The sequence below is a fragment of the Podarcis melisellensis genome (genome assembly GCF_964234715.1).
Source record: "Podarcis melisellensis genome assembly, chromosome: 6".
NCBI lineage: Eukaryota > Metazoa > Chordata > Lepidosauria > Squamata > Lacertidae > Podarcis > Podarcis melisellensis.
In genome coordinates this window covers 63,150,302-63,165,471 of record NC_138538.1, presented here as the reverse complement: position 1 = coordinate 63,165,471, position 15,170 = coordinate 63,150,302, and the positions used below count along the sequence as shown (strand labels likewise).

Sequence of the window (15,170 nt, the reverse complement as noted above, 5' to 3'; positions counted from 1 at the left end):
AGGAGAAAAAGTTTTTGCCTGGTGCCTAAAGATATGCTGAGGCATCTAATCATAAGCCTGCATTTTTATCAAAGCTTATATATTTCAATCAAGGCTTGTATTTTAAAATGAGCTTAAAAAAAAAAAAGATTTTCAAATGTTTCATGCCAGGCAGAAAGAACCTTGGCAATTCCTCCTAGACAAGGGGCCCCCTTGATTTATAGCAGGAAAAACAATTCTCAAAGTCGTAAAAGAGGAAATTACAGACTGAGAGCAAGGACACTGATCCTGCATGTTACAGAAGATAAAAAAGGCTGAGAAAACACAATTAGGAATGGGCAAATAGTAAAATGATACCATGGGCCTCTCATTAGAGCAGTGAAAAAGGCAACTGGCTTGGCTGGAAGAATGAGAGCATTTTTGGGAAATCTTTTAAAGCTGTTTCTTTCTTAAACTAAGAGAGTTAAAGGGTAATAAATGCTGGGAAGAGCTAATGGGAGAAGCATCTAGCTGGCTGGGAAAGGAGGGGTGAAAGGAGGGGTGAAAGGAGGGGTGTAAACTGAAGAGGCTTCTTTTAAAGCTGTTTTTTACTGAGTTCCTTCCTTTTTACTTTGAGAAGCTTTATTCTTTTAAAAGGCTACCTATGATAATGTATGAAATATATTAGCTTAAATATATTGGCTTAAATGTAATTATGCAAAGGATTTAAGAAATGCTAGATTCTTAGAGTCATATTGCAATAGGAGACCAGAGGGGCAAATGAGCCCAGCCTCCTGCCAGACAGGAGACGCCATCGAGCACTCCTGATATATAGTTGTCAGGCATTTGTTTAGAAACCTTCAATGAAGGAGATCTTTCAATGTTGATGTGAACTCAAGATCCTTGACATCTGTTGAAGATAAAAATTTAAGATTAACCATTTGTTTTAGAAGGCAATAGGGCAAGGAGGGCAAGAGGTGAGCTGGTAATTAAGATTCCATGTAAGATATATTATTACTTATTTGTCATTTATAGATGTAACAATATATAGCTCTTTGTGTTCCATATAAGGACAGGAGGATATGGGTGTATCTATTGTGATTGGTTCTAGCAAACAACCAATAGGAATTTCAACCAGGCTGATTGGACAGAGGCAGCCACAGGAGGAGCAAAGGGGGCTGGATTAAGGGAATATAAGTGCTGGCCAGAATGGCAGGAGGCCAGGCCAGAGCTTGGTAACCATATACCACTGAGCCTCTCATTTATTTGTCTGACAAATAAATTATTATTTTAATTTCTCTATTGCTGCGTTGAATATTTCATTCTAGCTAAGCGTTAACCACAAGCAGAAGGTGCTACAATGCAATGAAGGTATCAGGCAAGCTTCCCTGGGGTGAGCATTCCACAAGTGGTGAGCCACCATAGAAAAGGTCCACTCTCATGTTGCCACCCTCTGGACAGAGGAGGCACATGAAAAAAGGCCTCAGATGATGATCACACGATTCAGGTTGATTCATTTGACCAGGACTGCTAACTTATTTTTTTTCCCTTTCCCTGTGCCTTATAAAATAAATAAAATGAAATAGCTGCTGCCTAACAGGCAGAAATTCAGCAGATGCACAGTCTAAACACTGTACCTATTGGCTGTCAATCTGCTGTGCAGTTGTATAACCTCTGGTGCTCTAAACCCAATTATTTTCATTTTTTTAAAAAATCTATCCATGCTGATGCTTGCTCACAAACTGTGTGTCACAAACTATACTCAAAAGTATAATAAATTCAAAATTTCCCTCACTCCAAACAGAGACACTCTTCCAGTCGCCTGGAGCAGAACCCACTGGCTGTCTGCAAATGGATACAGCTTGCTTTTCACCCATTTGTGGATGAGCTGCTCTGTGGCCTTCCAAGGGAGTCGCTGCCAACACTGTTTGATTAGAATCACAGCTGTACAATAAACAGATATTGTGTCTCAATCAAAGCCACAGCACAGAACTTCCTTTATACCAATGGAGTCAGTGCTTCCAAAATTGCGTCTGCTCTTTATGGCCTTTGGAATGCCTGCTTCTTGGGGATCCTTTGCAGTTCCCTCCCTGCCCCCCGCATGTTATATGTGGGTCTGCCTCTGAAGACAGTTCAGAAACTTCAGCTGGGGCAGAATTTGGCAGTCAGGTTGCTCACTGGGGCAAGAGGATTTTGCAGTCAGGTTGCTCACTGGGGCACGGGTTGCCAATTAGTTTCTTGGTCCAATTCAAAGTGCTGGTTTTGATCCATAAAGCCTTAAATGGCTCAGGACAGCCATACTTCAAGGACTGCCTCTCCCCAGCTGAACTAATTTGGACCCTACAACCACATGTCATACCCTCCAACATTTCTCCAATGAAAATAGGGATGTCCTATTCTATAATAATAATTTTACTATCTGTCTGACTAGGTTGCCCCAGCCGCTCTGGGTGGCTTCCAATATAGATATAAACATAATAAAACATTAAACATTAAGAAACCTTTGCTATAAAGGGCTGCCTTCAGATGGCTCATACCTTCATACCTTCAAACATTTCTTTGATGAAAATAGAGACAACATAAGGGAAAGTGGGACATTCTGGGATCAAATCAGAAACTGGGATGGCTTTTGTAAAACTGGGACTGTATCTGGAAAATAGGGAAACTTGGAGGGTCTGTCATGTGAGGCCCTTCTCCATGTGCCTCTAACATGAGAGGTCCAGAGTGTGGCAACACGAGAATGGGTATTTGCTGTGATAGCTCCCTGCTTGTGGAATGCGCTCCCCAGGGAGGCTGACTTGTAACCTTCATTACGTATCTTTTGGTGCAAGGTGAAAACGCTTCTCTGTAACCAGGCCTTGGGCTGCTTAACATTCTATGGCCTTTTGAATGTATTTGTGAGAGGGTGGTTATTGGTTTGTTTTTGTTATGTATTTTATGTTCTCATTTTGTATTTTTATGTTGTGAACTGCCCTGCAATCTTCAGGTGAAGGGCAGCTTACAAATTTTAAAAAGAAGAAAGAGGAAGAAGAAACATAGATCTTGCATTGTGTGGAAAGTGTAGAGAACGGGCAGTAAAGAAAATAAGACATAGCCCACATTTCTGCATGCTGAAAGCACTGATTGCCTGCCTGAACCTGGAAACCATCTAAACTCTGGGCTGCTAGGGATTCCAAAGTGATGTTGCCCACAGCATGATTCCTCTTGAGTGTTTACTGTGTCATCCGCTGTTATGCTGCGCTGGAAATGTTAAGTCTCCTCGGGAAAAATCAATAGCTGAAATTGTGCCCACATGAAAATAATTTGTATTGTAGAAATAAACAGGAAGTGTTTCTTTTTCGTGTTTTGTTTTTAAACTGCCTCCCATATCTTGGAAACAATCTGGAGCAAATCCCCTCCTAGCTAGTGAGAAGCAGAGTTGCTTTTTATATACCTAGAAAAGAAAAAGCTGAAGAGTTGCTTTTCAAGGATGCAATAGTAGGCATGTGATGTCCCTAGGCCAGGTTCAATAAACATTCCATGCGCTCCCTCCATCCTGGAAGTCTGCCTCGAATTGATTGGTGTTCGTCCGTGCAGTCTTGCAGCAGCTCTTGTGAAGAGAGCTAGTCGGAATTATTTTTATCGATTCTGCCACTATGTAATTTTTATAGAGCTGTTTGACCAGTGCGACCCGATACATATCATTACAGGGCTTTTGCCTTGTTTTGTTATCCCCTGAATGTACATGCAAAGCATCAGAACCACGCCAAAACATGATTACTAACAATTTGAGTTTTAATCTTGTCATCCCCTTGAGATTTTGGGGGAGGCATTTCCAACTCTGGAATTCATAAATGATAGGTGAAAAAGGACAAACGGGCAGTTCCTGATTGATGCGAGGACAGACTGCTAAACTTCAAAGCTGCGAGTTATGTAATAAGGATTAGAGGCTCCTGTTACAATTGCTAAAATACCAACCACAACTGCTATGATTAAACACCAAGAAGAAATGCCAGTGAGGCTTGCTAAAGCTTCTGGTGTTCTTTGATCATCATAAACAAGGCATTACAAGGCCCCACATCATTTTCTGACTCAGATTAAAATATACAAGGTGGAGATGTAGGTCTGGTTGATAGTGTGATCCCAGAAGTCTCTGTTCTGGTGCCTAATGCTTTGTTTCACTTAGTTTAAATGAACCTTGAAAGTTTTTGTTGCCTAAACAGTCTGCTCAATATCTTTGCCTCAGGATTGGATTGTTGCCTACAATCTTGTAGAAAAAATAAGAGGGGAAATGAGAATATGAACTGAAATCATTTTGATTTACGCTGTATCCTCTCAGTGCAATGTTAAGACAGTTGTTCATCCACAGTACCTCTGCTTCATTCCTATCCCCCAATATAGGAAAGAAAGGTCTTTAAGGCACATAAGGGAAAGGAATTTGGGTAAGCTAATATTGCTTGCTAACATGCCACAAACAACACCTGGTGGAAATATTATTGAAGTTTCATAGCAGTTACATGAGTGGGGACTCAAGCATATCCTGTAGTCAGGTGTCTTGTTTGTAGAAATTCATCGCTTAGGTGATGCTGACATATAAGTACATACTCTCCTAGTGTCCTGGTTTTCCGGGGACAGTCATGAAAATATGAAAGCCATCTTGGCTTCTGATTTGATCCTGGAATGTTTTTATTTTTCATGCCTGTGCCACTGCTGCCAAGCTCAGGGAGGAGGATGAGCCGGCACTTGTTCTGAGCAGCAGCAGCAGCAGCAGCAGCAGCAGAAGCAAGGGAGCATTCCAGGGCCTCTCCAGGGCCACTGCTGCCAGAATCCTCCCTTGGGCAGCTTGTAGTGACTGCTGGAGAGCCGGTGAGGAGGACAAGAAGCTTCATCCACCAAGGCAGGCAGAGGGCAGAGTTGCCCTGGGCAGGAAGAAAGGGGGAGCAAAGTGGAGCACAAGGAGTCTTGATTTTTTTTTAAAATGCTTTGTGTGTCTGTGTCTAATCTTTCCCCTCTCTAAAATATATTTATTGCTCTGTGTGTGTGTGTCCCAGATAATGAAATAAGACTGGGATTAAGGGGTTTCCTCCAGACAGTGGAGGGCATGTGTGCTGTGTCCTATTGGTGTGGTGGTCCTCGCCTTTCTTCTGAAGGACATGCTCTGTGGAAGAAGACGGGCAAAAATGGGGTGTCAAGGAGGGTCAGTTGGGGGTGGGGAGTGAAAATGTTCCATCTGAGGAATGCTGGAGGGTATGCAAATAATAAAACTGATAGTTCAAGTGACAAGAAAGGAATATTTCTAATGTTCAAACAGATAATTATTGTACTCCAGAAAGAGACACGAAAACAAAGCAGATATTTTCATCCAGCTTCCCCCCATTTTTCTCTCTCAGTACCTCTTATAACCCAAAGCAACGCTCTGAGGCTACATTCACACCATTAATTTAAAGTAGTATGATACCACTTTAAACAGATACGTCTTTCCCCAAAGAATTATGGGAGCTGTAATTCATTAAGGGTGCAGAGAGTTGTTAGGGAAACCCAATTCCGCTCCCCAAGCTACAGTTCCCAGAGTGGTTTAACAATCAATCCCTCTTCACAGGGAACAAACTGCAGCTTTGAGAAATTTATTTATTTATTTATTTATGCATGCATGCATGCATGCATGCATGCCCCGCCCACTGACTGGGTTTCCCTAGCCACTCTGGGTGGTTTCCAACAAAGATTAAAAATACATTAAAATGTCACACATTAAAACAGGGCTGCCTTCAGATGTCTTCTAAATGTCAGGTAGTTGTTTATCTCTTTGACATCTAGTGGGAGGGCATTCCACAGGGCGGGCGCCACTACCGAGAAGGCCCTCTGCCGGGTTCCCTGTAGCTTTACTTCTCACAGTGAGGGAACTGCCAGAAGGCCCTCGGTGCTGGGTTTCAGTGTCTGGGCTGAACGATGGGGGTGGAGACGCTCCTTCAGGTATACTGGGCTGAGGCCGTTTAGGGCTTTAAAGGTCAACACCAACACTTTGAATTATGCTCGGAAATGTACTAGGCACCAATGTACGTCTTCCAGGACAAGTGTTATATGGTCTCGGCGGCCGCCCCCAGTCACCAGTCTAGCTGCCACATTCTGGATTAGTGGTAGTTTCCGGGTCACCTTCAAAGGTAGCCCCACGTAGAGCACATTGCAGTAGTCCAAGCGAGAGATAACTAGAGCATGCACCACTCTGGTGAGACAGTCCACGGGCAGGTAGGGTCTCAGCCTGCGTACCAGGTGGAGCTGGTAGACAGCTGCCCTGGATACAGAATTGACCTGCGCCTCCATGGACAGCTGTGAGTCCAAAATGACTCCCAGGCTGTGCACAGGGGTACAGTTACCCCTGAAGGACCAGGGATTCCTCCACATCAGCCCGCCCCCGTCCTCCAAGAACAGTACTTCTGTCTTGTCAGGACTGAACCTCAATCCATTAGCCGCCATCCATCCTCTAACCACCTCCAGGCACTCACCTTCACTGCCTTCACTGGTTCTGATTTAAAAGAGAGGTAGAGCTGGGTATCATCCACATATTGATGGACACCCAGTCCAAACCCTCTGATGATTTCTCCCAGCAGCTTCATGTAGATGAAAAGCATGGGGGAGAGGACGGAACCCTGAGGCACCCCACAAGTGAGGGCCCAGGGCTCTGAACACTCATCCCCCAACACCACTTTCTGGACACGGCCCAGGAGGAAGGAGTGGAACCACTGTATAATAGTGCTCCCAGCTCCTCTAGACTGTCCAGAAGGATGTTATGGTCGATTGTATCAAAAGCTGCTGAGAGATCCAGCAGAACTAGGAAACAGCTCTCACCTTTGTCCCTAGCCTGCCAAAGATCATCAACCAGTGCAACCAAGGCAGTTTCAGTCCCATTATGAGGCCTGAATCCCGACTGGAAGGGATCCAAATGGTCTGCATCCTCCAGGCGTGCCTGGAGTTGTTCAGCAACCACCCGCTCAATCATCTTGCCCAAGAATGGAAGATTTGAGACTGGGCGATAGTTGGCCATAGTGGCCGGGTCTAAATATGTTTTTTAAGAAGTGGTTTAATGACCGCCTCTTTCAGCGGGTCTGGGAACGCTCCCTCACAGAGGGAAGCATTCACCACCCCACAGAGCCCATTGCCCAGCCCTTCCCGGCTTGCTTTTATTAGCCAAGCAGCCTGTCCACATCTTCGGGGGGTAACGGATTGAAATTGATTCCATGCAACTCGACCAGACAGGGCTCTAGCACTCTCCCGCCCCGGCTCTGCTCCCAAGGTGGTTGTTTGGGGGAAAGCCATGACTGTTTAACGTAGCACCATAGTGCTTTAAATATATGGTGTGAATGTGGTTTAAGAGGTACACAATCCTTCCTGATATTGAATTGCCTGATAAGGGACAGAAACCTGTCACCGCAATGTGGCTGTTTCGTGATACCTAGCTTCCATACAAACTCCATGTGAGTGTGCAGAACCAGAGTATTTCTGAGTCATGCAAGAAAGAGTCATCCATAAGCAGCAAGAGGTAGTATCTGGAGCAGGTGCTACTGACATATAATGATCATTTCCAGGTACTTTGCCAGTTCTTGTTTTAGGTTTTTGCTTACTGGAAAACAACAAAATCACTTGACTTATATTATGAGTCATTCTGACATGAGTGTAATTGTGAGGGGCAAGTGAGTTTCTCATCATTCCCTCCAACATTGTGCAAGATATCACACATACATTCCTATCTAGAGGGTTTGCAATCTGATGCAAAAACCAAAGGGCTGGGGATATTCATGAGGGATTAATAAGTGAGTAATGCAGGTACAGTGGGAATAACTCAGGCGGCAGTAGAAGAGCAATTAAGGAGAGGCTAAGTGGCTCAGGAAAGGTTTTGCTGCAGAACTGGGTTCTCCAAAGAGACTAAACAAGAGGCTGAGGGAAGCAGAGTGCTGAAGACAGGAGAGAGAGGACAAAGCTGTTCAGATTCAGGATTTCCAGTCCTGGTTCATCAGCTGGAACTGACATTTGGGTTCCCAAAAAACAAAATGTTTCATAAATTGGTCCCCATAGTAATATATCTTCGCAAGCAGTGCACTAAACCTAGAATAATTGGTGCAGGAGGGTTTATTGCAAATAAATACAGCTGCACAGCACAGCCTACAAATCACTTGAAACAGCTTAATATCTGCAAAGAACATGACTGCCACAATTTTTATTTGCAAGGAACAAGGCCTTCTTGACAGTGGCACCTGCTTTATGAAGTGCCCATGCTCATTCTCAAGAAATCAAAGGGATGAGCTCCTTTACAGTCTTCCTGTAACAAGCCAAAGCTTTCCCGGATTAGCAGGTCTGTGAGGATGATGCTGTTTCCTATGTTGTTCTTGGTGTGATTTATTGTGTTGGCTTGTTTTATTTTAAATGAATAGATTTAGGACTTTTGTTTTCATTACTGTTTTTACTATTGTAAACCTACTTCGGGAGTTTGATGGTGAAAAGATACATAGCATAACAAGCCAAATAATCACCATTAAGAACGTATAAATTTAGATATCATCATCATCATTTTGCACTCCCTCGGTTTTGCGCCCTGTTCCGGGGAAACCACCAGCACCACCCTAAATCCAGTGCTGGCTTAAGCTACCCAATGGCTTCTTGTCATGAAGACTATATATTACCTTCAGTGTAAGGAGAAATGTGCCTCTGAATACTAGTCAATGTCAAACATAACAGAGGGTGCTATAGCAGTCAGGTTCAGCTTCTTGGCTTCCTACAGGAATCTGATTGGCTACTGTAAGAATAGAATGCTGGACAGGATAGGCCATTGTTCTGAGCCTTTCTCCTATGTTCTTATCTCTCAGGGTTGTTGCAATGATATAATGGGCGAAGAAAGATGAACTATAAATGGAATATTAACCTACTAGGTTTTTCATAGTGATATTCCAAAATTCAGTGCCATGTATATAGGCATTCCTTGTTAAGTTTGGTGGGACTTACTTCCAGGTAAGTGCATTTAGAATTGCAGCCTGAATGTTGTATCAGCTAAAAACTATCAAGGAAATGTATTTCTGTGTGTGTATGCAGAGGTGCTACTTTGTAGAGATATTTCCCTATAGAAAATGGGCATATAAACTTAACCTTGCATAGCGCATTGTGGAGCAAGGGTGACTCTTGTCTGGGATGAAGCTGGATTCTAACGATATCAGTATTGCATCTTTAATGACATCTCTAGTGGTTTCCCAGATTAAGGAAATCTTTAACTGGGTTTTATTGTGTCGTTTCAGTTTCTCCAAAGATAAGTCATATCTCAAATGACATTGTGGTGAATGAAGGAAGTAACGTCACGCTGGCCTGCTTGGCTACAGGGAAACCAGACCCTTCCATTTCTTGGAGACATATCTCTCCATTAGGTATGCTCAAAATCCACTTGATTTGATTCTCTGTCACAATGTGCATGGGGTTTTGGTGTGTTTGTGTGCGGTTTGGGTTGTTGCAGCTGTTTTAAGTTACATACAAGTCTAATATGAATTCCAAGTGCCAGGTTGTTCAGCAACCTGGAAATTTGCTAGAAAACTTGAAATATGTTACAGAATTTGATTAAAATCACTAATTGGATCATACTGGTGGCTAAAGTCCATGATATAAATGACAGCAGTCAGAGAGTAGCTAGTAGCTTTAAAATGTTATATATGTGTGTTTCTGTGTGTTTTGTTTTGTTTCATTGTTAACAGACAGTTTCTGGCTTTGAGTTCCTGCCAAAATCAGTACCTTGTGGAAAAGGTGAACCTGGTTAATGAGAAAGGGGGGAAATTGCACATTTTCAAGGCTTTCTCCCCATGTTTGAGTGCCTCAGGCAAGAGATCTGAAGTTAGTTTCTAGCTTTTATCTGTTCATGTTCCACCCTACCCAGGCACCCAACACACATGGCTATTTAACTATTTAATAGACTCCACCATGATGTTTTCTTCTCTTGCTTTCCTGTGCAAGGGAGAATGCAGATTCCAGGCAATGGAAGTGGTGCAATACAGACAGCTAGGTTAACAGCCTCAGAGGAGGTGGCAGGGAAGCTGCAAGTGGGAATTCCTGCTCAGACGATGGAACCACAATGTTGCCTTCCTGCCAGAAGCAGCATGGTGTGGAATTGCAGCTCCATTGCCAGAACAATGGAGGTATACTCCCTTGTCTCATAGGAACATGGGAAGCTGCCCTATGCTAATTCAGACCACTGGTCCATCTAGCTTAGTATTGTCTACACTAGGGTTTCCCAAATTTGGGAGTTGTAGTCCAAAAACAGCTGAAGATCCATCAATCCTAGCTAGCAGGACCAGTGGTCAGGAATGATGGGGACTGTAGTCTGAAAACAGTTGGAGACCCAAGTTTGGGAAACTCCTGTCTACACTGTCTGGCAGTAGCTCTCCAAAATTTCAGGCAAGATGCTCCCCCATCCCTACCTAGCCATGCCAGAGATCAAGCCTTGTATCTTCCGCATGGAAACCAGATCCTCTACCACGGAGCTGCAACCCTTTCCCATGAAACTTGCATGTTATATGGAATTCAAGGAGGATAGGATGGATATGTGATCTTGGAGATGCACATAAGTGCAGAAGGCACCAAGGCTAATAGAGAAAGAGAGGCCTAGAGTGAGCAGGGGCAGGTGGAGGCTGCTCATCACAATGCTATCTTTGCCATCCCATCATGGGAATTAGGTGACCCTAGAAGGAGAAGGGCCCCCAAGGGAGTGGGTGAGTAGAGATTGTTTCTCCTCCATTCCCACAGTGGGAGTTGGGCAGGGGATAGGCTCAGGCAGAGAGAGGGCTATAGGCTTTACTCAGCCCTGAAACCTACTGTGTGACCTTGGGCCAGTTGTTCTCTATTTCAACCCAACTTACCTCACAGGGAAGGTTTGTGGCAAATTAAAAAAGGGGCTTTATTGAGCTTCTTGGAGGAAAAGTGGACTAGAGAAGTAAATTGGAGATGTTGATGGACCACAGCTTTTCATATCCCTGTTTTTAGGTGATGCTGGCTGGGGCTGATGGGAGTTGTAGTCTAGAGAGCCACAGGTTCTGTTCAGTTTCATTTTCCTCATTTGCTTCCCTTTCTTCTACATTCCTTTTTCCTCTACATTCTTTTACTCTGTTTTCCTCTTTTCCCTTCCTCCCCCTTAACAACTAATCATCTCAGGGTGGTGACTTCTTAGGCCTGCCTTCCCCTCTCCTCTTTTTGTTCTTGCTATATAGAGTGCCATGCATGTTGGTGACGCTAGATCAGGGGTAGTCAGTGCTGATGGACTACAATTCCCATCAGCCATGAATGGCATTGGAGAGCATCACATTGGCCATCTCTGTGTCAGATGAATAGCATAGACAAAATGGCCACCAACTGTAACTTCAAGGAGGAGAGTTTATGTTGGGTTTAAGAGCTTATTCTGGTAGTTAGACAATATTTAGATAGTAAATCAACCTCGTATGGATGTAGGTGCTGGAGCCACATCCTAGCATGCCTAAAAGAAAGGCTAAGCAGCACTTTGCTTTATAGTGGAGGGCTTGAAAGAATTACTAATAGTGACCTTTAAAAGAGCAACAATTAAACCTTTTTAAGTGACCACCAAGGGAGTAGAAAAATCAGTTACTTCATAAAGGTGGTCTTTAACTAAATGTCAAACAAAATTGTGTTGGGAACCTTGGGGAGTCTTCAAAGTGGGAGCCTAGGACGTGAACTCTCCTAAAAGGCGACACGGGGCCTTGAGTTGCATTGTGAAAATGACATTAGCAGAACCTTGCTGCCACCTTGCAATTTCAGTGCAAAGAGAAATTTGGAATGTCCCCCACAGCTGAATTTCTGATTAAATCAGCACAGGATTTATTTATATATTGAAATATTTATAAACTGCTCTTTCAGAAGATATATCAAGGCAGTAACTTAAGTCTTTTCTTCAATCCTAAACATACATACTAAAAAGTAAACCTCATTTAATACACTGGGACTTCCTTCTGAGTAAACAGGTGATCCTGCTGATGAATGTGGCCAACTCATTGGATCAAGAGATTAGATATGAATAGCTTACTCCCATGAGATAGCATCCTTTGATGAATGATGTCTTCATAAAAACTTCTGTTTATCTACATTGCATGAGAATTGGGACTACTTAGGTAAATTGAAACTAAAAAAATTACCTTTGGATAACAAAATCAATTAGGATTGGTCAGAAAAGATCCACAAGGAGGAACTCTGGATCCTTCCCTGTTGTGGCCACTCCTTTTGCATTCTGAATGATTGGTTGATGCATGAATGTTCTAAAGAAGAAAAATGTTCTCTAGTAATCAGCCACTGGGAATAATAAGCGGAGATGAATGCAAGTTAAACACTTGTTAATGCCAGATGGTGCTGAACCAATAAAGTCTGATTCAAATATTTAGGAGTTCCTGGAATGTACAGCTTTAGAATGCAGATCTGGATCCTTTTCAGTAAAGATTGCCCCTGCATGTTGAGAGCTAGGATAACAGGGAAGTTTTGGGTGAGTGTTCCAATATGCTACCCTCAATCTGCAGCCTGAATAAGTATAATCCCATGAAAACTTGTGGAAACAGTTAAAGCCTAGAAAAAGGGCACAGCAGGCTACTGAGTTTGGTCCCCTGTCCTAGGGCAGGATACCTATTCGTTAAGGCATTATAGAGATGTTTTCCCAGTCTCCTAAGAAAAAAAATTCAAGACTCTGTTAGTGCAAAAATTAAAATAGGAACAATTGGAAGGGAAAAGAAATCTGATGGGTAGAGAAATGACTGAATGTTCTCTCCCCACTATCCACTCTAAACCAACCCAACCAGAACACACTTGCCTCTGTCATGGATGTTTTAGTTGAGATTCCTGCATTTGGGTCTCTTCCAACTCTATACAGTTCTATGATTCTGCTATGGTCGTCCCTAGACAAGTAACTCAGATAGGGGTCATGGTGTCTCAGTTCTTTGGTAGAGATAATATTTAGTTTCATTTGCACAACTGCAGCCATGCAGATCCATAGAACACTTGAATTACATTTTAATGAATGAACAAAATGAATGAATTGATTACACTTAACTGAATAGTGTTCCATTTGGACATAAGTATTAACTAGAAGCAGAATCATTCATTTAAAATAAGGCCTCAGAGAATGCTCCAGTTACGTTTAACCATGTACATTCTAGCACAGAAATGCTGGTGGATCTCACTCCAGAGAGGCATAAGATGCTCATGTTGTGTCAGCGAGGTGGAATCTTGAGGATGATTTCAAGCTTGACAAAATAAATGGAAGAAGTACACCTGTAAACTATTCTCTGAGACTATGGCAAGGAGACTATTGTTTAAGAAAAGATGCATCTGCAGTATATTTCACTCCTTATTTGAGGCACTGGATTCTAAGTACCTACATTACTGTATCAGAGTTACTAGAGAGTTTTTTGGGGTGACTGCTTGGCAATCTGATATGGCTGAAATCCTGGGTCACCTCTACCACAGAGAAAATTATGCTAGGGTAAAATAATTTATAAGGAGACAGCTTGTAGGCATCCTAAAATAGAGTCTAGAAAAACACACACAGAAGCTGTGGGGGGGGGAATAGAACCTTCTAGTCTAACTAAATTATCAGATAGGTAATAAAAGAAGCTGGGCTTATAGGGGAAAGAACACAGGGTTTTTGGTTATGCGGCACACGTTAGATTTTTGCTTTGCTTTTGCTTTTAGTTCACTTGATGAACTAAGGTTCATTGGCACTTCATGTTTCTCCCCAGTTTTCACCTGTAATTCACAGCAGCATCCATATAATTACAAAGACTGTTGCTCTGAAATAGGGTTCATGCCTTGCATTCATAAGGTCTCACAAGTCCATTTGAAGAACTTGAAGCTAGAGGACTGGCAAAATACCTGTGCCTGGAGATATGGAGAGCTGGTATGGTCAGGTTAAGTTGGCATACCTGGGATAATGTACCATTGACCTGAGTCAGTATGAATTAGTGCCATTTTTCTACCTAATATGAGAGTCAATACAGCCTCTCTGTTTGTAGTGTTCCACATTCATAACACCGCTTCAGTACAATCCTATCCATGTTCATGCAGAAGTAAGTCCCACAATGTTAAGCATGCCTACAAGGGAGCAGATTAGACACAGACTATGTTCATATTAGCATCATAACATGCAGCAAGGTTATTGCTCTTCGCTGCATTTCAAGTTACAATTTCACATTGCAGAGAGGGGGATGGGCATGTTTACATATTACCTGATGCACCTTACATGTTTGGTTTCCCCATGCATGTAACCGCCCTGCTATTCATGAGACTGCACATTGATATGGATTGCTGCTGAAATCATGTGTACTTGGCTTCAAACACCACTGGTGGGAGTGCACAGGAGCCAGATTAAATGACAGTGTGTATATGGCCATGGAATCGACACTTCACAGTGCAAACTATAAAATGCAGTATAATTTGAAGAGGGGGAAAATAACCACTTTGTATAGTTTCCACTTGGCAGAGGTTGGTACATTGCTTTTTGTTGAGGAAAAACTGTTAGTCTAATATGAATGAAAATAAACTGTAAAGTTATTTTAACTTAGTACATAAATTAGAGCATGAGTTTTAATGGGGCATGTTTAACTTGCAGTCATTATGTAAATTCATTCATTATTATAAATATTCATTATCTGAAGCTATTATGTAAATCCGCCAAATCTACACATTTAGTGTAACACTAGAAGGAACATGGAACAGAAGCTTGTAATCTGAAAATCTTATATTGTTGAAATGTCATCTGAATAAATTGCAGGTATTAGTTATTTTGTTCTGACATTTAAGAGCAAAGTGCAACATCAATAGCTGAAGAATGAAACTGGAATCTTAAAAGAATTTGGGGTTGTCTGAGACATAATTCTGCCTCCTAACACTTGTATGCACAGCATGCTTATTATACTTTCCATTTTATGAAAGCAAGAGCTAGAAATGTTAAGTCGGAGGAGCTGCATTGCAGCGCTTGCTCTCCAACCTTCTCAAAGCCCTCCAAGGAATGAGCTACTGCAATTTCTCTTCAAACCGGCTTACACATTACCTTTATTGTGCAGCCATGTTGAAATGGCCTCCAGGTGTGATGGTTTAACTCTATCTCACTGCAACATGTGGAGTTGGTCACTGTTTTGCCCTTCTGATCCTATGTACCATCTCCACATAATCCCCAGTTGCTGCTGGGACTGTATGGTGCTGGCATCAAGATGCTC

At 42.5% G+C, this 15,170-nt stretch overlaps 1 protein-coding gene across 2 annotated transcripts in view; it reads left to right on the top strand.

Annotated features, from left to right (window-relative positions):
• NEGR1 (neuronal growth regulator 1) overlaps positions 1–15,170 on the top strand; it is a 442,886-nt gene that overhangs the window by 279,440 nt on the left and 148,276 nt on the right. For both annotated transcript variants that reach the window (XM_081914675.1, XM_081914674.1), the window contains exon 3: positions 9,216–9,341. In XM_081914675.1, coding sequence (XP_081770801.1) covers positions 9,216–9,341 — 126 coding nt within the window. The remainder of the gene's footprint in view (positions 1–9,215; positions 9,342–15,170) is intronic.